Here is a 25848-nt window from a genome sequence, read left to right as displayed (position 1 = left end):
CAGAGTATAAACGTGATACAATCACCAAAAAAAAGACAGGGTTGTCAGGATGGAATGCTTGACCGGGAGCAGCATCAGAAGAATCTATAATGGTCTTCAAAAGGGAAATGTATGAAAATTTAAAAAAGAAAAACATTTGCAAGAGCAGGGAATAGAATTAAGTGAATAGCTCTTTCAAATATGTGATGGGTTGAATGACCTGTTTCCAACCTGTACAAATTTTATGATTGTTAAATAGCATTGGGAGCACAATAACTTCTTTTATCTCAAGTAGTAAGAGGCCAGACAGTATGTTGAGTTATTTTACCCTGAGTGGAATCACGGGAAACCCTGTCCACATCCGGACCTTCATAATAAATGCAAAATACTGTGGGTGCTGGAAATCGGAAATAACAACAGAAAATGCTGGAAATACTCAGCTGATCTGGCAGCATCCATGGTGAGAAAAATAGTTTCAGATTATGAAAAGTCACAGACCTGAAATGCTGATGCTATTTCTCTCTCCACAGATGCTACCAGAATCGCTTAATGTGGATGTACCTACACCACATGGACTGCGGCAGTTCAAGGAGGCAGCTCACCACCACCTTCTCAAGGGCAACTAGGGATCGGCCAGCGAAGCCCACATCCCATGAATGAAAAAAATATACTAGCATTTTCTGCCTTTAATCAAGAAGCATGAACTTTCCCAAGGGCTGGGGGCACCAGACAGGAAAGGAATTTTCCAGCTTGGTCCAATTGTTACATTCCAACTCCTAGTCTGCTTATTCAGCACAGTTTGAGCATTGAACTGGAGTATCTGTAGGCAGAGCATTTAGTGTCCAATCCACGTATGGGAATTCTGAATCCAACTACTAACCTGGCACTCATCAGGTTTAGCAAAATAGGAAGAGTAGCCATTCAGCCCCTTGAGCTAGCACATTGTTTTACTTAATCGTTTTTCTCTCTTTTCAATCCCTGATCTGTGGAGAATTTCAGCTAAAGTATATATGCAAAAGTGCTACATAAATAGCCTCAACACCCATGAACTGGAAGAAAATGGGGAAAGAAAAGACAAGGAGTGGGCAGGAGAGAAGTGCAAGAGCATGTTTTGCTGCACCGTCTCCTGGTTTCAGATAGGTCAGTGCAATCTGACATGACTCCAAAGACTAAACCTTTCCAATAAAAATAACTCAATTTTAATAAACAGTAAGGCAGTTCCATTTTATTACCATGTAAAGCTGACAGTGATCAAGTATACAGTCAGGAAAACAATGTAATTTGTTGAAAGTCAGAACCAGGGATAGTGGGGAATAAACAATTTCAGCTTTTTAGGAAATCCAGAGAGGAGCATTCCTGCCAGTATCCTGCTAAAAATACACAAACATTAAATAAGCTGCTGACAGGCACCCAGAGTGAAGTTCTGCAGTTCTCTTCATAAACAATAAATCCACAAGAGAGCAGCTGACAGAATGCAAACCCTTTGCTGCCTATTAGTTTTCAGTATTTTGAACTAGACTGTCACCCTCCATACAGTGAGCTACTTACATAGAAATATGTAGGGTTACAGCAAGCAAATTGGTCATTTGATCCATCCTGTCCACTTCTGCATGCACCCCAATTCTAATCACATTTGCCCACTCAACTCTCAAATCCCTCCATGCCCTTTTCCCTTTGTCGATCCAATCGTGAATGTTGACAAAGGCTGCCTCAACCATGTAACCTGGGAATGAATTCCACATAAACAACTGTTGTGTGAGAGATATCTCCTGCTCTCTCTATTAAATCTCTTGGATTTGATCTTGCATCTATGGCCTCTAGTTCTTGACTCCTCAAATAATGAAAACATTCTGCTTCTATCAAAACTGCACCAGTCATTCAAAATTTTATGCACTTTCCATAAACACCCTCTAATATGTATTGTTATATTGTAAAAAGACACAATCTTTCAAATCTTTCCTCATATCTCTATTTTCATCATAAATATTCCACAACACTCTAAAATAAGCTCAGTTAACATATTGTTTTCAATCGGCTCATGGTTACTTTTTGGGTTTTATATTCTATAACTCATGATAAACTTCAGAAATAACTAGCTTTTTTGTGGCCTGAAGTGCTGTCTTTAATATCTTATGAACTTGTACCCCCAATTTCCTTTGCTCTTCCAGAGTATCAAGCCAACTTCCATTCTGATTGTAATTACTGCTTTTTTGTAACTAAAGTGCATCACCTCACAGTTAGTGACATAGAATTCAGTTTCTTTTGATCTTCTAAAGAATTCAGCACCACCTACAAACGTTGACATCACTCCGTCTAGGCCTATAAACAGATCAGTGAACAGAACTGAATCCTGTGAACACTATTAAATGCTTCCAACCACACTGAAAAATTGTCATTAACCCCTCCTGTTTTCTTCTTTCTAACCAACTGCAATCCAATTTACTATCCTCCTCCTAATTCCATTCCTCTTGGTGCTCACTAATTGCCTCTCATGTGGCACCTTATTAAAGGCTTTCTAAATGTTCATGCACACAATATCCATTGCATTCTCCCAACTATCATGACTACCACCTCCTTGAATAATTCAATAAGGTTTCTCAAACAAAATCATCCCTTTTGAAATCTGTGATGACTATTCAGTTCTAACTACTGTTTTTCTAAACACAGTTATTTCATATTTAGAGGCTCTTAAAAATTTCCATGACCACAAATGGTAAACTAACTGGCCTGCAATTACATGAATTATCTATGTCTTCCTTTCTATAAATGGATATTACACTGACCACTCAGCAGTTTTCCAGAACACATCCATTCATGGGAAAGGCCTGAAATATAATTGACAGGACCTCTGCTGTTTCCTCCCTCAGTATCCTAGGATGTATCCCATCTCGCACATGGTCGTCCTTTGGCCGAACTAATATATCTAAAATAAAAACAAAAAACTGCGGATGCTGGAAATCCAAGACAAAAACAGAATTACCTGGAAAAACTCAGCAGGTCTGGCAGCATCGGCGGAGAAGAAAAGAGTTGACGTTTCGAGTCCTCATGACCCTTCAACAGAACTAGGTGAATCCAAGGAGAGGGGTGAAATATAAGCTGGTTTAAGGTGGTGGTGGTGGTGGTGTTGGGGGGAGGGGGCGACCGCTTTGCAGAACACCTGCGGTCTGTCCGCAAGAATGACCCAAACCTTCCTGTCGCTTGCCATTTTAACACTCCACCCTGCTCTCTTGCCCGCATGTCTGTCCTTGGCTTGCTGCATTGTTCCAGTGAAGCCCAACGCAAACTGGAGAAACAGAACCTCATCTTCCGACTAGGCACTTTACAGCCTTCCGGACTGAATATTGAATTCAACAACTTTAGGTCTTGAACTCCCTCCTCCATCCCCACCCCCTTTCTGTTTCTTCCCCCTTCCTTTTGTTTTTTCCAATAATTTTTATAGATTTTTCTTTTCCCACCTATTTCCATTATTTTTAAATCTTTTATGCCCCCCCACCCCCACTAGAGCTATACATTGAGTGCCCTACCATCCATTCTAAATTAGCACATTCGTTTAGATAGTATCACCAACTTCAACACCTCTGTGTTCTTTTGTTCTTTTGTCTGTGACATCTTTTGATTATCTGCTCCTATCACTGCTTGCTTGTCCGTACAACCACACACACACACACACACCCTACACCCCCCCCCCCCCCCCCCACACACACACACACACACACACACACACACACACACACACACACACACACACACACCTTAAACCAGCTTATACTTCACCCCTCTCCTTGGATTCACCTAGTTCTGTTGAAGGGTCACGAGGACTCGAAACGTCAACTCTTTTCTTCTTCGCCGATGCTGCCAGACCTGCTGAGTTTTTCCAGGTAATTCTGTTTTTGTAATGTATCTAAAAGTTTCCTTTGATCAATCATAATATTCACTCAGGCTATTTATTTATTATTTATAATATTCACTCACTTCAATCTCAACCTCTTTCAGGATTTGCTTGCTCTTGCAACATCATTCTCTTGACCAAAGCCATTTACTTACTCCATCATTTTTTTCACCATTAACAAATCGACAGGCCTTACTTGAACAACTCTCTTTTTACCAATATGCTTACAAAATGCCTTACTGTTCCTTTTAATGGGTTTTGAATTATTTTCCTCAGCGAGTCAGTAACTCTTTCACCCTTGAGTTAAAAGCTGTGAATCCTTGCCCCTCTATAGAATACAAGCACATAACCTATGCTGTTCTTTCCAGTGTAGTACTGAGCAACATTGGTGATATGGATGAAGTGTTAAAACTGTGTTTGTTGACAAGTGGATGCTAGAGATCCCACATTACTAATCTCCAAGGATTCTGATATAAACCCCTCCAATCAATGGGACTGATCAAGAAAAATTATTATTTCTGGTGCAGGAAATCCAGAACAAGCGCATAATCTTAAAATTAGCTTGGCCATTTAGGTCACTTTCCAGCACAAAGGGTAATGGAAATCTGGAAATATCTCCTCCAAAAGGCTGTTGATGCTGGGTCAACTGAAATTTTAAGACTGAAGCTGATATATTTTTATTACGTAAGGTATCATGGGATATGGACCAAAGGCAGGTAAATTAAATTGATGTCAAGATTAGTCATGATCCAACTTTGGCAGAACAGGCTCTAGGAGCTGAATGATTTACACTTGTTCCTGCATGCTCCACAAAACACACATCACTCACTGATATCCAGTTTGGGTTCCACCAGGGCCAGTTGCCTCCTGACCTCATTACAGCCTTGGTTCAAACATGGACAAAAGAGCTGAACTCCCAAGGTGAGGTGAGAGTGACTGCCCTTGACATTAAGGCAGCATTTGACAGAGTGTGGCATTAAGTAGCCCTAGCAAAACTGGAGTCAATGGGAATCAGGGAGAAAAGTCTCCGCTAGTTGGAGTCATGCCTAGCGCAAAGGAAGATGGCTGTGGTTGTTGGAGGTCAGTCATCTCAGCTCCAGGACATCACTGCAGGGGTTCCTCAGGGTAGTGTCCCTGCCATCTTCAGCTGCTTCATCAATGACCTTCCTTCCATCATAAGGTCAGAAGTGGGATGTTCGCTGATGAATGCACAATGTTCAGCACCATTCACGACTCCTCAGATACTGAAGCAGTCCATGTCCAAATGCAGCAAGGCCTGGACAATATCCAGGCTTGGGCTGACAAGTGGCAAGTAACATTCACACCACACAAGTGACAGGCAATGGCCATCTTCAACAAGAAAGAATCCAACCATCACCCCTTGATGTTCAATGGCATAACCATCACTGAATCCTCCACTATCAATATCCTGGGGGTTACCATTGACCAGAAACTGAACTGGACTAGCCACATAAATACTGTGGCTACAACAGCAGGTCAGAGGCTAGGAATCGTGCAACGAGTAACTCACCTCCTGATTCCCCAAAGCCTGTTCACCATCTACAAGGTACAAGTCAGGAATGTGATGGAATACTCCCCACTTGCCTGGATGAGTGCAGCTCTCACAACACTGAAGCTGGACACCATCCAGGACAAAGCAGCCCGCTTGATTGGCACCACATCCACAAACATTCACTCCCTCCACCACTGGCGCACAGTAGCAGCAGTGTGTACTATCTACAAGATGCAATGCAGGAATTCGCCAAAGCTCCTCAGGCAGCATCTTCCAAAGCCACGACCACCACCATCTGGAAGGATAAGGGCAGATAGATGGGAACATCACCACCAGGCGGTTCCCCTTCAAGTCACTCACCATCCTGACTTAGAAATATATTGGCATTCCTTCACTGTCACGGGTCAAAGTCCTGGAACTCCCTTTCCAACGGCACTGTGGGTGTACCCACACCAGATGGACTGCAGCGGTTCAAGAAGGCAGCTCACCACCACCTTCTCAAGAGCAACTAGGGATGGGCAATAAATGCTGGCCCAGCCAGCGAAGCCCACGTCCCGTGAATGAATTCTTTTAAAAATCAGTTATTCATCTTATTGCTGGTTGTAGACTATTAGTGACCCAGAATGACTTCTGCATTTGTCAACCATGCATTTCAAAAGTAATACATTAAAACTTTCTCAGCGCTCCAAACAATGTATAGAATCATAATGGCAATTCAGCTCATCAAGTACAAGCGGGTCTCTGTACAGCAGTCAGTCAGTGCCATTCCTGATTTACCCCTGCATCCCTATATTTCCCTGTCATTTTCTTTTGAAATCAGTGATCGTTTCCACTTTCACACTCTTGCAGCCAGCGAGACCCTCCAGTGTAAAAATATTTCCTCACATTTCCCTGTATCTCTTGCCCAAAGCTTAAATTTGAATTCCCTTGTCCTTATACCAACCAGTAACTAAACCTGACAATTAAATACACTTTTAACCAAGTCGCCCCTGTGCCTCTTTTGTTCCAGGAGAACGACTGCAGCTTCTCCGTATTCTAAAATGTTCAGCCCTCCAATTCCTCCTTCCATAACAGACTGTACAATACATGTAAAACAGGCAACAAGAGACAACAGGGTTGAGAGATACTGGTAAATCCAAGTATGTTTTTTCTTTTCTAATCTTCATTAGTGTTCAAATCTGACCGCACCGAGGGCTATTCATATAATGCACAATAGTTCAGAAGACATTTTATTGATCCTAATAAATTAGCAGCCACTAATGTGCCCATTAGCCTCCAGACAATCCTCTTATCATTAAACAAATGTTAATCAAAAGTCAGTTTCAAAGTCGAATACCTCTGTACAAATTTTCTCTGCTCCTTGCCTTGTCATTAACTTCTTGTTGAATAGTAAGGAAGGCAGCCCTTTAGTCCCTTGCTCCAGTGGCCATTCACATAAGATCTGACTCAGTCATCGCACTGAATTACAACCACGCACCATCCTGTCCTCATCAAACATTCGCTCAAGGATAAACATAGATGAAGATCATTCAGCCCACTTTAGCACATTCATCCTGATAAAGCTTTTATCCCTACCTTGTTTCACAACATTTAACAGTGACTTAAATAGTTTCAGGTTAGTTATTTCCACTGCTAAATCCAGGAGTTCACTCTGTGTTTTGATCAGACTGAAATTTGCCTTTTGCTAGTTTGAACCCATTTCCCTTGCACTACACTCACAATCACTTTGAACTAATTTTCCATATCCAGCTTCTTTACCCAAGAAGGCAAAAAAGCCCCAGTTTCTTTTGTCTCTCCTCTGACACTACGGGTTAGCCTCATGATTCTTTTGTACACTGGCCCCCAGAGCTGTCCTTGCATCGTGGTGACCAAACCCAGGCCAGTAGTCAAAATGTGGTCTCGTACAGTTTTAGCACAACTTCCAACAACTTATCACCACGTGTCAACATGAGTCAGGAAGCACAGGAATGATGGGTGAATAGGACTTGGTGTAATTTAGGACAAAGACAACAGAGTTTTGGATGACGTCAGGTTTATGGAGGGTTGGAAGTCAGAGACCGGTTAGGAGCGCATGTTGGGATAGTCCATCCTAGAGGTAACAAAGGTATGGATGAAAGTTTCAGTAGCAGGTGAGCTGAGGCAGGGACAAAGCAGAGAGATGTTACAGAGGCAGTCTTAGTGACGGCGCAAATGTGTGGTCAGGAGCTCATCTCAAGGTCAAATAGGACACTGACATTTCAGACAGACTGGTACAGCCTCAGTTGCCAGGATGGAATCGGTGGCTAGGGAAGAGAGTTTGTGATGGATCTACATACAATAGCTTCAGTCTTCCTAATATTTAGTTGGGGGAAATTTCTGTTCACTCATTACTGGGTGTCGAACAAGCAGTCTGACAGTTTAGAGATAATGGTGGGATTCAGGAAGGTGGTGGTGGAGCAGGGTGTCGTCATCATTTCAAGATAAGATCCATCATCATTTTTTTGCTGCATGCTAAACAGCTATTCACTCAAAATGTTTTGACTTTGTACTGAACCACACGTTTCCTCTCCGTACCCTATATAGCAGCAGTTTCTTGCATGTCACTGTGACTTTGCAACATTGACAAACCTCTGATGGGAAACACGGGTCAAGGCATATTTTGGGTTTTGTTTTAAACTAGAGAGTGGCTAGCTTTCTACAAAAAAAAGGGAATATTTATATTTTGCCTGACAGCTGTTGAAACATCTTGACAGGTTTCATATAAATCACTTCTAAGTGCAGCAACACTTCTCATGTAGGTAAACAAAGCAGCCAATGTGCACTTAGCATCAAGTGTAATGAGATGAATAACCCATTAATATAGTGTTACTTGATGGATGAATGTTGGCCAAGAAACCAGGAGAATTCGCAAATAGTCTCAAAATATCTTTAGCATTCACTTGGACAGTGCTTCTGGATCTCATCTGAAGGCAGCACCTCCATGATGCAGCTCTCCAGCATTACCCATCTGGTGTCAGCCTGAATCACATGCTCAATCCAGGCTCCAATCGACAACCATCTAAACTGGAGACAAGCACACTACCAACTAAGCACATTCACATAATAAAAACACATGCAACAACAATGCAGTCTGCTGCTGCATTCAGAAGCGTATCTGAAGCTCCAAAATTCAATGCTCCTTTATTTTTCAAGGGATGTGGACAGTGTTGGCAAAGCCAATATTTGTTACCCGTCCCTAATTGACCTTGAAACATGTGGCATGTGAGGCCATTTCAAAATGTAGGTCAGCCACAATGCTCTGGGTCTGAAATCACATCTAGGCGAGACCACACAAGCACAGCAGATTTCCTTCCCTAAAGGACATTAGTGAGCCAGATGGGTTTTTACAATAATCAAGACAGTTGTCATAGTCACCATTACTGAGACTAGCTTTCTATTCCAGATTTATTAATTAAATTCAAATTCCACCAGCTGCTGGGGTTAGATTTGAACCCATGTCCCCAAAACATTAGCCTGGGACTTTGGATTACTGATCCAGTGACATTACCATGACACCACCATCTTCCAGTTTCTGCTGCACCGGAAGTCCATTTTTTTGCAGGTCTTGCAAGCTGCCGGTGGAAGGACAACCCTCTCATTCTGGTCCATTAAGTGCACATAAAAACAGTTCAATGCATCCAGCATCAAAAGTTACACACTGAAATTTCTCTGAACCAGTAATTATAATCAATGCTATGCCTTGCACATGCAGAAAAAGACAAAAATCTACACCAACTGACATCCAATGGAAAAGAACTATGTATAGAAGTATTTTAATAACTGTTAGATGGATGTGTCTTCAGACATATAGTTTCAAAAATTACCTGCATTGTAAGGGTTAAATTCTGAGGACATACTACATAGAATAGGCTTGTACTCCCTTAAGCACTGGTGATTAACTGATTATCTAATTGAAGTGTTTAAAATGATTAAAGAACTTAACAGGTTAGATAGAAACTACTTCCTCTAGAGAAGGATAAAGAACAAGGGAGCATAGCCATAAAATTAGAGGTAGGCTACTCAGAGATGACATCAGAAAGAACTTCTTCATGCAAGTAGTGGAAATCTGAAACTCTATTAACCTAAAAAGTTGCCGAGGCGAGGTCAATTGAAAATGTCAAAACTGAAAGTAATTTTTTTTTTGTTAGCTAGCAGTATTAATGGATCCAAAGCCAAAACAGGTATATGAAGTTAAAATATAGTTAAAATATTCAGAAGGAGATGAGCAAGTATTCCTTCACTTAGTGTGGTCAATCTTTAGAGTTCTCTATCCCAGAAGGCTGTGGAGGCTCAGTCATTGAGTATATTCAAGACAGAGATTGATAAGATTTCTAGATATTAAAGACATCAAGTGATATGCGGATATTACGGGAAAATGTCAAAGGTAGAAGATCAGCTATGATCTAATTGAATGGCGGAGCAGGCTCAAGGGACTGAATGGCCCACTCCTGCGCCTATTTCCTCTGCCCCTTAATACAGATCAGCCACAATCTAATTGAACGACAGAATAGGCTCGAGGAGCTAAATGAACTACTCCTGTTCCTATGTACTGAAACAACACAGACACCCACTTAGAGGAGAAGGGAGAAAACAAGCTTCACAAGAAAGAATACTGGGAACATACCACTGAAAAATATGATGGTTGCTTGGAAAAGACTTGTTTGTATCAAAACTCCAGGTGCTTAAATTGAAAATGCATCAAGTTACACTATAAATCTGACAGAGAAGGGAAAGGCTGCTTCAAATGTTGACTACATGTTCAGATGTGCAAACAATACTACTTGCAACTTCGTGCATCAACCATGTTGATACTAGTGAAAGCTAGTTTCAGTGAATTAATTTAGGAAGAATACACATTTTCAATCCTAAACTTGCTAAGCTTGCAGCTGCATTAGAACTCCCATTTTAGCTTAGCACCCTCACCATCACTTTAATTACTTATAACCCAGCCCTCAAACTCTCTGTTCTTGACTCCAACCTCTTTTGCAACCCTTGCAGCTTCGACACCGCCCCCCCCCCCCACCATGACTGGTGCCTGTACTTTCAGTCACCTAGATGCCATGCTCTATAACCTCGCCATTGAATACTCCTGCCTCCCCACCTCTTCTCCTCCAAGGTTTTGCCAATGTTTTTGCATTTATGAATCACTTTGATGAGGAGTCTAACCTGTACAAAATCGAACGGGGATGATTATTTTGTCAGCTGAAACCTAAGAAAAATAGTAATAGAGAAACTAAAGGCACTAAAGAGCAACAAATCCCTAGGACCAAAGGGCTTCTATAGCAGGGTTTTAAAAGGTGAGAACATTACAGATGTCCTAACTATAATCTTCCAGCATTCTCTCCATTGAGTAACCATTCCTTTAAACTGGAAAACAGTACATGTCACTATGCTATGTAAAAAAGGTGACAAAGGGAAACCAGGGAATACTCAAAAACATAGAGATAAAAACAAAAAAACTGCGGATGCTGGAAATCCAAAACAAAAACAGAATTACCTGGAAAAACTCAGCAGGTCTGGCAGCATCGGCGGAGAAGAAAAGAGTTGACGTTTCGAGTCCTCATGACCCTTCGACAGAACTGGTCATGAGGACTCGAAACGTCAACTCTTTTCTTCTCCGCCGATGCTGCCAGACCTGCTGAGTTTTTCCAGGTAATTCTGTTTTTGTTTTGAATACTCAAAAACAGTTCCTCTGACATGTCCTCCTTCTTCCTTAACCGAGGTTTTCCACCCACGGTCGTTGACAGGGCCCTCAACCGTGTCCGGCCCATCTCCCGCGCATCCGCCCTCACTCCTTCTCCTCCCTCCCAGAAACATGATAGGGTCCCCCTTGTCCTCACTTATCACCCCACCAGCCTCCGCATTCAAAGGATCATCCTCCGCCATTTCCGCCAACTCCAGCATGATGCCACTACCAAACACATCTTCCCTTCACCCCCCTTATCGGCATTCCGTAGGGATCGCTCCCTCCGGGACACCCTGGTCCACTCCTCCATCACCCCCTACTCCTCAACCCCCTCCTATGGCACAACCCCTTGCCCACGCAAAAGATGCAACACCTGCCCCTTCACTTCCTCTCTCCTCACCGTCCAAGGACCCAAACACTCCTTTCAAGTGAAGCAGCATTTCACTTGCATTTCCCCCAACTTAGTCTACTGCATTCGTTGCTCCCAATGTGGTCTCCTCTACATTGGAGAGACCAAACGTAAACTGGGCGACCGCTTTGCAGAACACCTGCGGTCTGTCCGCAAGAATGACCCAAACCTCCCTGTCGCTTGCCATTTTAACACTCCACCCTGCTCTCTTGCCCACATGTCTGTCCTTGGCTTGCTGCATTGTTCCAGTGAAGCCCAACGCAAACTGGAGGAACAACACCTCATCTTCCGACTAGGGACTTTACAGCCTTCCGGACTGAATATTGAATTCAACAACTTTAGGTCGTGAGTCCCCTCCCCCATCCCCACCCCCTTTCTGTTTCCCCCTTCTCTTTTTTTTTCCCAATAAATTATAAAGATTTTCCTTTTCCCACCTATTTCCATTATATAAAATAAAAAAAAAAAACCCACTAGAGCTATACCTTGAGTGCCCTACCATCCATTCTTAATTAGCACATTCGTTTAGATAATATCACCAACTTTATCTTTAACACCTATGTGTTCTATTGTACTATTGTTGTTGACATCTTTTGATATTCTGCTTCTATCACTGCTTGTTTGTCGCTACAACCACACCAACCCCCTCCACCTCTCTGTCTCTCTATCTCTCCGCCCCCCACACACACACCTTAAACCAGCTTATATTTCAGCTCTTTCCTGGACTCGAACTCAAGTTCTGTCGAAGGGTCATGAGGACTCGAAACGTCAACTCTTTTCTTCTCCGCCGATGCTGCCAGACCTGCTGAGTTTTTCCAGGTAATTCTGTTTTTGTCCAGGGAATTATAGGCTAGTTAGCTGAACATCTGTTTTTGGGAAATTACTAGAGTCTATATTTAAAAGCAAGGTGGCTGAACATCTTGAAAATCTTCAGCTCATCAGAGAGAACCAGCATGGATTTGTAAAAGGTAGGTCATGCATGACAAAGCTGAATTTTTTGAAGAGGTGACTAAAGTAGTGGACATGGAAATGTCTATGGATGTTTTTATATGGATTTCCAGAAGGCATTTGATCAAGTCCCTCACAAGAGACTATTAACTAAAGTTGAAGCTCTTGGAATTGAAGACAAATTATTGACCTGGTTAGAAATTTGGCTGAGCAGGAGGTAGTAAAGGCAAAGGATAATGGGCAGATACTCTAATTGGCAGGATGTGACTAGGGGTGACCCAGAAGAATGTGTTGGAGCGTCAACTATTTAATATATAAACAACTTAGAGGATGGGATGGAAAGCCACATATCCAAATTTGCCAATGATACAAAGATAAGCTGCACTGTAAGCAGTGCAGATGGAAGTGTAAAATTACAAAGAATCACAGAATAGAAGAGGCCCTTCAGCCAATCGAGTCTGCACTGACACATGAGAAACGCCTGACCTACCTACCTAATCCCATTTTTAACAGCACTTGGCCCATAGCCTTGAATGTTATGATGTGCCAAGAGCTCATCCAGGTACTTTTTAAAGGATGTAAGGCAACCCGCCTCCACTACCTTCCCAGGCAGCATATTCCAGACCATCACCACCCTCTGGGTAAAAATGTTTTTCCTCACATCCCCCTAAACCTCCTGCCCCTCACCTTGAACTTATGTCCCCTCGTGACTGACGCTTCAACTAAGGGAACAGCTGCTCCCTATCCACCCTGTCCATGTCCCTCATAACCTTGTACACCTTGATCAGGTCGCCCCTCAGTCTTCTCTGCTCCAATGAAAACAACCCAAGTCTATCCAACCTCTCTTCATAACTTAAATGTTTCATCCCAGGCAACATCCTGGCGAACCTCCTATGCAGCCCCTGTACAATCACATTCTTCCTATAATGTGGCGAACAGAACCGCACACAGTACTCCAGCTGTGGCCGCACCAAGGTTCTATACAACTCCCTACTTTTGTAATCTATGCCTCGATTGATGAAGGCAAGTGTCCCGTATGCCTTTTTCACCACCCCACTAACATGCCCCTCCGCCTTTAGAGATCTATGGACACGGACGCCAAGATCCCTTTGTTCCTCAAAACTTCCTAGTGTCATGCAGTTCATTGAATACTTCCTTGTCAAATTACTCTTTCCAAAAGTGTAGCACCTCACACTTTTCAGGGTCAAATTCCATCTGCCACTTATCTGCCCATTTGACCATCTCGTCTATATCTTCCTGTAGCCCAAGACACTCAACCTCACTGTTAAGTACCTGGCCAATCTTTGTGTCATCTGCCAGCTTACTAATTCTACCCCCACATAGTCATCTATGTCATTTATATAAATGACAAATAATAAGGGACCCAGCACAGATCCCTGTGGTATGCCACTGGATACTGGCATCCAGTCACTAAAGCATCCTTCTGTCATCACCCGCAGTCTCCTACAACTAAGTCAATTTTGAATCCACCTTATCAAATTACCTTGTATTACATGTGCATTTGCCTTCTTTATAAGTCTCCCATTTGGGACCTTGTCAAAGGCTTTGCTGAAATCCATATAAACTACATCAACTGCACTACCCTCATTTACATATCTGGTCGCCACCTCAAAAAATTAAATCAAATTTGTTAGGCATGACCTCCCTCTGACAAAGCCATGCTCACTATCCCTGATCAAACCTTGCCTCTCCAAGTGGAGATAGATTCTCTCCTTCAGAATTTTCTCCAATAGTTTCCCTACCACTGACTTGAGACTCACTGGCCTGTAATTCCCTGGCTTATCTCTACAACCCTTCTTAAATAGCGGAACCACATTAGTTGTTCTCCAGTCCTCTGGCAGAGAGAGGAATTAAAAATTTGGGTCAGAGCCCCTGCGATCTCCTCCCTTGCCTCCCTCAGCAGTCTGGGACACAAATCATCCGGACCTGGAGATTTGTCCACTTTTAAGCCTGCCAACACCTCCAATACCTTGTCACTCCCTATATCAATTTGCTCAAGAACCTCGCAGTCTCTCCCCGAGTTCCATACCTTCATCCTCATTCTCTTAGGTGAAAACGGATGTGAAGTATTCTTTCAACACTCTAGCGATGTCCTCTGGCTCGACCCATAGATTGCCCCCTTGGTCCCTTATGGGGCCTACTCTTTCCCTGGTTATCCTCTTCCCACTGATATACTTATAGAATACCTTGGGATTTTCCCTACTTTCACCAGCCAGAGCTTTCTCATATCCCCTCTTTGCTCTCCTAATTGCTTTCTTAAGCTCCACCCTGCACTTTCTGTACTCCACTAACGCCTCCACTGATTTGCTTCCCCTGTACCTGCTAAAGCCTCTCTTTTCCTTCTCATCGTATCCTGAATATCTCTGGTCATCCATGGTTCTCTGGGCTTGTTACTCCTTCCTATCACCATAGAGGGAACATTTTGAGCCTGTACCCTCCCCATTTCCTTTTTGAAACGCCCCCCCACTGCTCTTCTGTAGATTTCCCCACAAGTAGCTGTTCCCAGTCTACCTTGGCCAGATCCTGCCTTATTTTACTAAAATCCACTCTCCCTGAAAACAGAACATTTTTTTGCAACTTGTGATTCTGTGGTTCAGTGTCCAAGGGCACACAGATCTTTAAAATCTCATGAACAGGTACAGAAAATCATCAATAAGGCTAATGAAATGCTGGCCTTTCTCTCTAAAGACCGAGAATATGAGCGAGTGGAAGTCATGCCTCAGTTATACAAGGCCCTGATCAACCACACCTGGAGTACTGTGAGCAGTTCTGGGTCCCACATCTTGGAAGGATAAATAGAGCTTGGAGAGAGTGCGAATGATATTTGGATTCCAAGGCTTAAGTTACAAGGAGAGAATATACAATCTCCTGTTGGATTCCTCGGAACTTAAAAGGTTTACCGGAGGGTGGAATTTGATCAAAGAATCCAAGATATCAAGGGGAATAAATAAAGTAGATTTGGAGAGACTATTTCCAGAATCTAGGACTGGAGCATAATGAAACAAATTAGAGACAGACCTTTAAAGAGTGAAAGTAGTAAACACTTCTTCATGCAAAGGGTGGTTGAGGTTTAGCAGTGACTTCTGCAAACAGATCAATTGTTAATTTTAAAACAGATTTATTTTTGTTAGCCAAAGGAATCAGGGGATATGGGACAAAGATGGGTATATGGAGCTAGGTCGCAGATCAGACATGATTTCATGAATAACAGACTTGAGACACTAAATGGTCCCCTCCTTTTCCTATAAACCCAAAAACATAGCTTAGTCTGATAACATTTTCCCCCTGCCCCGCTCCCCCCAAACAGGCATCCACTTTGCATCCTGCATAAACTCCAACTCATTGAAAACCTCGCTATCCAGTCCTGCCATAAGTCATCACCAAACTTCAATGCTTCTGTTTCTAAATTGTCAGATTTAGCCCCAACTGATGAGTCAGAAGTCACAGGTGTTTATGCAGGCTGTAAAGGTCTGTTACACAATTTCGCATGTGAACTAGGGTAATAAGGGCTCACCCACTTAAGCTGGAAACGAGGAGAAATGTTTTCTCTCAGAGGATTGTGAGCCTTTGGAAGCCTCTTGCCCAGAGAACGAGGGAGGCAGGATCATTGAATATTTTTAAGGCAGAGGCAGACTTGCTAGTGAAGAATCTAAGGTTATCAGGGGTAAGTGGAATGTGGAGTTGATGCCACAATCAGATCAGCCATGATCTTATTGAAAAGTAGAGCAGGCTTGGGGGGCCGATTGGCCTGCTCTTGCTCCTAATTCGTATGTTCAGTTGTATGTTCGTATATAGCACCTTTAACACGGTAAAACATGTTGGGTACAGTAATCATACCGGACTAACAGTCCACAGCTTGCAAGTTCAAATCCACTGCTGCAAAACAAGCAACTGAGTTTAATAAATCAAATAATTTGTGGGCTACTGCCAAAATAATTACCATGAAAGACAGGAATATCCATGAAAACCCAACCAGCTGACTCATGTCCTTCAGGGAAGAGAAGCTGCCACCTTACCCATAATTGCAAACAAGTGACCCCAGTTCAATACTATGTAGTTGATTAAAGTGCCTTGCTGAAACAATTACTAGGTCACTAACATTGCATCCAGAGGACACTTCCTCGCAGCTAAAAACTGTTCCTAATTCAACACTAAACAGGAGCTACAGAATCACTCCTGTGGGAAACATTAGAATGTTGCAGTAACAGGTATCCTTCTGAAACTGGAGCCAAGGCAGGTTGTCGAAGCAGAGCACAAGGAGCTTTAATCTACATCTGACTATGTACTTCACTCCCCAGGATTAACATTTGCTGAGGATAAAAAAAAAATTCACATGCAAGAATGTTAATCAAAGCACAAGAGCTGTGGTCATTGTCTCCCATGTCCTCTGCCAATACAAATCACTGTGTATACATCTCCAGCTTCCTTGCTTTGTCTACTCACCAAGGGCAGTAACCTATCCCAACAGATGTTTTAGTACGCTCTGTAACTTTTCAGCGATATTTTATTTTTAAAGATTTTTTTTTACAAGAGGCAATTTATAAGAAATCAAAAATTCCAAATTAATTCCCTTGGGTCAAATATTTCTTGATAATTCCACAAGCTCTTCGATGTCAGATGAAAATATTGTTGTGTTTACATGATCTGAATCTACTGCAACAAAGCTGCAGCAGCAACTTCCTCTTTCAACCACAGTCCGAACTCTACTTTATCACAAACAGCAGCAGCAGCACAGTAACTGCTTCCTTTTCACCCAAGCTCCAGGGAGAAGCGACTAACTGAATTAACACGTTGTCAGCTTGGCTCTTTTTGGTAGTTTAAGTCAGATGGTGCTGGATGCACACATCCACACATGAGGTTGGAGTTTACGATCCAGGCTGATGCAGCTGTAATTGATTCTTTAACCAATAATGCTACACCCCCACCTTTTTTAGCCCCCTCCATCCTGCCTGAAAGCCCTATATCCAGGGACGTTAAACTGCCATTTTTGCTCTCTTTAAGCCAAGCTTCCATTTTTTAAAATTCATTCACAGGATGTGGGCTTTGCAGGCTGGACCAGCATTTATCACCCATCCTTAGTTGACCTTGAGAAGGTGATGGTGAGCTGCCTTCTTGAACCGCTGCAGTCCATGTGCTGTAGGTACACCCACAATGCTGTTAAGGAGTGAGTTCCAGCATTTTCACCCAGTGACATGAAGGAATGGCAAAATATTTCCAAGTCAGGATGGTGAGTGGCTGGGAGGGGAACTTCCAGGTGATGGTGTTCCCATATGTCTGCTGCCCTTGTCCTTTTAGATGGTACTGATCATGGGTTAGGAAGGTGTTGTCTAAGGAGCTTTGGTGAGTTCCTGCAGTGCATCTTGTAGATGGTACATACTACCGCCGCTGTGCGTCCGTGGTGGAGGGAGTGAATGTTTGTGAATGTGGTGCCAATCAAGCGGGCTACTTCGTCGTTGGATGCAGTCCAGCTTCTAGAGTGTTGTTGGAGTTGCACACAACTAAGCAAGTGGACAGTATTCCATCACATTCCTGACTTGTGCCCTGAAGATGGTGGACAGGCTTTGAGGAGTCGGGAAGTGAGTTACTTGCCTCAGGATTCCTGGCCTCTGGCCTTTTCTTGTAACCACAGTATTTATATGGCTAGTCCAGTTCAGTTTCTGGTCAATGGTTACCTCCAGGATGTTGATAGTGGGGAATTCAGTGATGGTAATACCATTGAATGTCAAGGGGCGATGGCTAGATTCTCTCTTGTTGGAGATGGTCATTGTCAGGTACTTGTGTGGCGTGAATGTTACTTGCCACTTGTCAGCCCAAGCCTGGGTATTGTCATGGACATGGACTGCTCCAGTATCTGAGAGTGAAACCCCATGCACGCCTGGCAGGATCCTGATACACTTAAAAGGATGAAATCCCTTATCCACCTGTCAGGTGAAATAATAGCACCTTGAGTCAGATATATAGAGCAGTAAATAAAGCATATAGTATCTTAGGCTTTGAGTACAAGAGTAAGGTAGTCTTGTTGAACTTGTATAAGACACTAGTTAGGCCTCATCTGGATTACTGCATCCAGTTCTGGGTGCCATATTTGAGGAAGGATGTGAAGGCATTAGAGACAGTACAGAGGAGATTCACAAGAATGATTCCGGGATAAAGAATTGTAGCTATGAGAATAGATGGGGGGGTGGGGTTGGGACTCTTCCTTGGAGAAAAGAAGGCTGAGAGGAGACTTGATAGAGGTATTCATGATTCTGTGGGATATGGACAGGGTAAATCGTGAGAAGCTATTCCCACTCGAGAGATCAAGAACTAGAAGGCACAGATTCAAAATAATTGACAAAAGGAGTAAGAATGATGTGAGGAAAAGTTTTTTCACCCAGAGGGTGGTTGGAGTCTGGAACAATCTTTCTGAAAGTGTGGTGAAGGCAAGCTCGATCGAGGTAATGAAACGGGAATTGGTTTGCTACCTGAAAAGAGAGAATGTGCAATGTTACGGGGATAAGGCAGGGGAGCGGGACCAGGTGGAATTCTCTTTCAGAGAGCCAGTGCAGACTCGATGGGCCAAATGGTCTCCTTCTGCACCGTAAAGATACTCGATACTGAGAGTCATGAATGGTATTGAACATTGTGCATCAGCAAACATCTCCATTTCTGGCCATATGATGGAGGGAAGATCATTGATGAAGCAGCTGAAGAAGGTTGGGCCTAGGACACCAACCTGAGGATTTTAAGTAAACACAATAAAATGTTAATTAACTCTCGCTCTGCCCTTGCACCTGTTTTTTTTTTAAATCCCCAAACTCTCGCTGGAATTCTTGCTCTGTCCTCATGCCCTTTTTTTTCAAAGCCCCGACTCTCCCTCGATCCATCCTCGCAACTGTTTTTTTAAAAATCCCCAACTCTAGCTGGAACTCTTGCTCAGTCCTCGCGCCAGCTTATTTCAAACCCCGACAGCAAATTCTGATTCGCTGTCCATAACCACTTTTTCCTTCTTGTATTTACCACTTTAAATCTCTGGCCGTTTTAAGGCAGTAACCTTTTTTTAAACTCAGGCTCCAGTTAATCTCAGTTAGCTTACCACTGCCACTGCCCTTTGAAGAAAATCTAGCATTCTTGCCCTGCCTGTTAGATATGTGACTCTAGTTACCCAGGAATATGATTGACTCAACTATCCTCACTTGCATCACTACTTTCTCAGATTAAGTAAAGATGAACAATAAACACCCTCCTCATCAGCAATAGCCATAACCCAAATTTTTTTAAAATTAATATTTATATTACTGACACCTGCTGTAACCTATTTTAGCTATGGGATGTCAGTCATAACAAAAATTCGCAAACCCAGACCATAAATCTGCCTCCACTGCTCCATGCCCCCTTCCTTTTCCCTGAACCCCCCTTCCATGAGTAGAACATTTCCTCCCCGATCTGAATCCCCATCCCATTATACAACAACAAATTACATTAAAAAGTGCCCTTTAATGTGGTAAAACATCCAAAGGAGCTTTTCAGCAAGCCACATAAGGAGATATTAGGCCAGCTGAGAAGTAGGTTTTAAGGAGAGTCTTAAAGGAGAAGAGAAAGCTAGGGAGGGAATGTCACTGGGTTTAGGCAGCTGAATACCCTGCCGCCAGCAGACAAGGTAAAATTGTCCAGAATTGGAAGAATGTAATAAATCTGAGGGCTATGGGGCTTGAGGAGATTACAGAGGTTAAGAGGGGGAGGCCACAGAGAGATGTAAAAACAAGATGAGAATTTTAAAATGGAGGCATTTTCACACCGAGCGCTGATAAAGGCAAGGTTAAGCAATGTAACAGGGATCAAATAAGAGACCTTAATTGAATCTTCCTCCCCTAATCACCCTTCCAGTAATTGTACACAGGTTCTGAATCACCACCCCAACATCCAAAACTTCCTCCTCTGAATTGCCTTCCCAATAGGCACAACCCTCCACCACCCCCACCCCAAAAGCCCCCAATGATCATGCGCCACCCAAATCCCCACCACAATCAACTCACCTCCTGACTCCACAAAGCCTGTCTGTCATTGACAAGGCACAAGTCAGGAGTATGATGGAATACTCTCCAGTTGCCTGGATGAGTGCAGCTCCAACAACACTGAAGAAGCTTGACACCTCAAGGGCAATTAAGGATGGGCAATAAAAATGCTGGCCAAGCCAGCAACACTCATATCACGTGAAAGATTTTTAAAAATCATAAAGGACAAAGCAGCCCAGTTGATCGGCACCCCATTCACCATCTTGAATATTCACTTCTGCCATCTCCAGTGCACATTGGTAGCAGCACATAACGTCTACAAGATGCACTGCAGCAACTCACCAAAGCTCCTTTGACAGTACCATCCAAACCTGTGTGACCTCTACCACCTAGAACAAGGGTTTCAGATGCATGGTAACACCACAACGTTCAAGTTCACCTTCTAGTCACACACCACCCTGACCTGGAAATATATCGCAGTACCTTCACCATGGCTGGATCAAAAATCTGGAACTCACTCTCTAACAGCATGGTGGGCGTACCTACACATGGACTGCAGCGGTTCAAGAAGGTGGCTCACCACCATCGTCTCACAGGTGCTTAGAAATGGGCTATAAACAGTACCCTGTCAGCAGTTCTTTGCATCCCATGAAGGAATTTTTTTTAAAAATCACCCGACCCCTCCAATGATAGCATACATCAAATTCCCTGAAAATGATCGAACCTCTCTCTCTCATTGATTAAACTTCCCTCCCACCTAACCGAGCATGCATCCTCTGCCATAGATGATTCTCCCCTATGAGATTTGCCTCCCATTGATCAAATCTTCCTCCTTGCATCACCCTCCACTGCCCCACCCACTTTGCTGCCTAAGATATTTAGTCCGCCTCTGCTGTGAACTCCAAGCCCCTCTGGCCACTACTCCCCCTTCTCTCAAACTCCCTCACTAGACCACTAGCTTTGATATTTCAGAACTAGTGGCCTATGAGGGAGTAGAGAACCCACTGTACGTTGGATTACAGGAAAAGGCCATTCAGCTCAACCAGTCCATGCCAGCGTTTATGCTCCACTCAAGCTTCCTCCCATCTTTTCTCATCTAAATCTACATTGTAAATATTTATTCCCTTGTTCCTCAAATGCTTGTCTAGCTTCCCCTTAAATACATCTATACTGTTCATTTTTACCACTCCCTGTAGCAGCAATTTCCATATTCTCACCAGTCTTTGGATAAAGAAGTTTCTTCTGAATTCCTTATTGGATTTCTTGGTGACTATCTCATATTGATGGCCTCTAGTTATGCTCCTCCCCACAAGAGGAAATGTTCTCGCTGCATCCATTCTGTCAAAATCTTTCATAATTTTAAAGCCCTCTAATAGGTCACCCCACAGCCTTCTTAAAAAGAAAAGAACCAGCCTGTCAATCCTTTTCCAAAACCCATGCATTTCTGCTATCATCCTTACAAATCTTCTCTACACCCTCTCCAGTGCCTCTAAATTCTTTTTATAATATGGCAACCAGAATTGAATACAATACAGTACCTGTGAGCGATGCAGGTTTAGCATATCTTCCCTACTTTTCAATTCTATCCTTCTAGAAACAAAACCTATGGCAGAGCTTTTAGTGATTAATGTATTTGTACTCTGAAATCCCTTTTTTCTCGCACCTTCCAAGTAAAAGTGACTTTCCTATTCTTCCTACCAAACTGTACTACCTTTGTAATGAATTTCATCTGCCAATTTTTGTGCATTTTGAAAGTTTATTTAATGTGCTGTAATTTGTTGTAAATCTCCTTAAGTATTGACTATCCCCTACATGCCCACCACCCCCCGCATTTGGTGTCATCCACAAATTTGGACATTGTGTCTTTGTTTCCAAAGTCCAAAACATTAATGTAAATTGTGAACAGCAGTAGATCTAACATTGATCATTATGGAACACCATTCCCACCTTCTGCCATTTTGAATAACAACCCTTTACTCTGTTCTGTCTTGAAGACAGCTAGCAATCCATTCTGCCACTTGTCCCCCGACTCCACATTCACAGACCTTATTCATTGGTCTATCAGGGTGCACCTTATTGAAGACTCTTTGAAAATCCTGATAAATTACATCTACTACATTACCATTGTCTACTCTCTCTGTTAGCTCATCAAAAAATTCAATAAGGCTCTTCAAGCAAGACTTTCCCTTTTGAAATCCATCCTATTTATTATTATATTTGTTCATTTCTAGATGTTATTCTATTCTTTCCTTTGGGAAGGATTCAATTATCTTTCCTGTCGCTGATGTTAAACTGACTACTTTATAATTCATAAAAACAAAAAAACTGCAGATGCTGGAAATCCAAAACAAAAACAGAATTACCTGGAAAAACTCAGCAGGTCTGGCAGCATCGGCGGAGAAGAAAAGAGTTGACGTTTCGAGTCCTCATGACCCTTCGACAGAACTTGAGTTCGAGTCCAAGAAAGAGTTGAAATATAAGCTGGTTTAAGGTGTGTGTGTGGGGGGCGGAGAGATAGAGAGACAGAGAGGTGGAGGTGGGGGGGGTGGTGTGGTTGTAAGGACAAACAAGCAGTGATAGAAGCAGATCATCAAAAGATGTCAACGACAATAGTACAATAGAACACATAGGTGTTAAAGTTAAAAGTTGGTGATATTATCTAAACGAATGTGCTAATTAAGAATGGATGGTAGGGCACTCAAGGTATAGCTCTAGTGGGGTTTTTTTTATAATGGAAATAGGTGGGAAAAGGAAAATCTTTATAATTTATTGGAAAAAAAAGGGAAGGGGGAAACAGAAAGGGGGTGGGGATGGGGGAGGGAGCTCACGACCTAAAGTTGTTGAATTCAATATTCAGTCCGGAAGGCTGTAAAGTCCCTAGTCGGAAGATGAGGTGTTGTTCCTCCAGTTTGCGTTGGGCTTCACTGGAACAATTCAGCAAGCCAAGGACAGACATGTGGGCAAGAGAGCAGGGTGGAGTGTTAAAATGGCAAGCGACAGGGAGGTTTGGGTCATTCTTGCGGACAGACCGCAGGTGTTCTGCAAAGCGGTCGCCCAGTTTACGTTTGGTCTCTCCAATGTAGAGGAGACCACATTGGGAGCAACGAATGCAGTAGACTAAGTTGGGGGAAATGCAAGTGAAATGCTGCTTCACTTGAAAGGAGTGTTTGGGTCCTTGGACGGTGAGGAGAGAGGAAGTGAAGGGGCAGGTGTTGCATCTTTTGCGTGGGCATGGGGTGGTGCCATAGGAGGGGGTTGAGGAGTAGGGGGTGATGGAGGAGTGGACCAGGGTGTCCCGGAGGGAGCGATCCCTACGGAATGCCAATAAGGGGGGTGAAGGGAAGATGTGTTTGGTGGTGGCATCATGCTGGAGTTGGCGGAAATGGCGGAGGATGATCCTTTGAATGCGGAGGCTGGTGGGGTGATAAGTGAGGACAAGGGGGACCCTATCATGTTTCTGGGAGGGAGCAGAAGGCGTGAGGGCGGATGCGCGGGAGATGGGCCGGACATGGTTGAGGGCCCTGTCAACGACCGTGGGTGGAAAACCTCGGTTAAGGAAGAAGGAGGACATGTCAGAGGAACTGTTTTTGAATATAGCATCATCGGAACAGATGCGACGGAGGCGAAGGAACTGAGAGAATGGGATGGAGTCCTTACAGGAAGCGGGGTGTGAGGAGCTGCAGTCGAGATAGCTGTGGGAGTCGGTGGGTTTGTAATGGATATTGGTGGACAGTCTATCACCAGAGGTTGAGAAGGAAGAAGGAGGACATGTCAGAGGAACTGTTTATAATTCCCTGGACAAGTTCTGCCTCCATTCTTAAAGATAGGAATTACATTAGCTATCTGCCAGGCCTCAAGCACTTTGTCTTTTTCTATTAAATCTGAGGTTAATGTCTTTGCTGTCTCTCCCGTAGATTATTTTGGATGTAATCCTTCTGGACTAAGGGTTTTATCCTTTTTTTGAGTTTACCTTGTAAATTTACCTCGGAACCCTTTGGCAATAAACGATTATCTAGAAGGAGGAAACAGTGATCCGAAATACTTTGCATTTTACATCCCTCAGAGAACAACAATGCACAAATCAGGGGTCTTTAATGCATGCTGAAACTTAGTGGAAGTGTTGAATAGTGGATGCACTTTGACCCAATCAATACTATCAGCTAAAACAAAAACAGAATTACCTGGAAAAACTCAGCAGGTCTGGCAGCATCGGCGGAGAAAAAAAGAGTTGACGTTTCGAGTCCTCATGACCCTTCGACAGAATACTATCAGCTCCTTTATGGGGTAGCAGTTATTTCTTAAAGAAATGCAGGATATATATACGTACACATATATAATATTGGAATGTTATATTATTCCCTGCTGTGGTCTGTTTTTGTCAAATTCTAAACAGAGGCCTAGAGATAGGGCCTGATGGGTTAGGGAGGAAGAGGAGATCGGGTGAATTTTGCGTACTGAGTTCCCCAGCCCTCGTGCCCTGGGCTCTCTTACCTGTAACTGCCGCTCCCTCAACACTCTCAGCCGCTCCTTCCTCCTGAGCGCCTCCTCCTGCAGTTTCCCGGCTCCATCCGCCATGTTCCGGCCGACAAGTGCCTACAATTCCCAGCACCCCTCGCGGCAGACATAGCCAGCCGCTTACAGGCGATCGGCCAGGAGGGAACGCCGAATACATCGGTTCACCCAACAGCAACCGAAATCGTATGTCAGCCTTTCAAACACTAAACCATTAAAAGTAAGTTAACAACAAAGAGGCTTCAGACACAAGATAGCAGGAAAACCTAATATATCTTTAAAATGGTTCACTCTTATACACTGGGTTATCCAACAAGAGTATTCAGTTTAAAATCTAATCATTCAGATGTCTGTATTTCCCTTATAGGTTGAGTATTCTACTCTATTAAACACAAAATATTTTTATAAGTTAGTACCAAACACATTATCCCAAGTCCAATACCAGATTCCACAATTACATATTAAATTCCTCACTTGTTCATTGAAATCACTTCCTGCTCAATAGAAATGTACATCTATAACATATAAAAACATACATACATATGTGTAGATCGAGATCCCTAGGTTCTGGAAAGTTGCCAGCAGACTGAAAATAGCAAATGTAACACCTCTATTCATGAAAGGACAGAGAACGAAAGCAGGAAACTATAAACCAGTTAGCCTGTCTGTCTTGGGAAAATGCTAGAATCCATTATTAAGGAGCATAACATGTGGAAAATACAATCAGAGAGAGTCATCAGGGTTTTGTGAAAAGGAAATCATGTTTAAATAATTAATTAGAGTTCTTTGAAGAAGTAACAAGCAACATGGATAAAGGGGAACCTGTAGAGTGGTGTATTTGGTTTTCCAAAAGACATTTGATAAGATGCCACATAAAAGGTC

General features: G+C 43.0%; 1 protein-coding gene across 1 annotated transcript in view; it reads right to left on the bottom strand.

Annotated features, from left to right (window-relative positions):
- ccdc12 (coiled-coil domain containing 12) overlaps positions 1 to 25082 on the bottom strand; it is an 83280-nt gene extending 58198 nt beyond the window's left edge. The window contains exon 1 of the mRNA XM_041190477.1: positions 24946 to 25082. Within this exon, the coding sequence (XP_041046411.1) occupies positions 24946 to 25029 (84 nt within the window). The 5' untranslated portion in view covers positions 25030 to 25082. The remainder of the gene's footprint in view (positions 1 to 24945) is intronic.
- Positions 25083 to 25848: the final 766 nt, after the last annotated feature.

The sequence above is a fragment of the Carcharodon carcharias genome, chromosome 6, assembly GCF_017639515.1.
Source record: "Carcharodon carcharias isolate sCarCar2 chromosome 6, sCarCar2.pri, whole genome shotgun sequence".
In the NCBI taxonomy this organism is placed as follows: Eukaryota; Metazoa; Chordata; class Chondrichthyes; order Lamniformes; family Lamnidae; genus Carcharodon; species Carcharodon carcharias.
The sequence above is the reverse complement of the archived record's forward strand: the minus strand, read 5'-3'. Positions and strand labels throughout refer to the sequence as shown.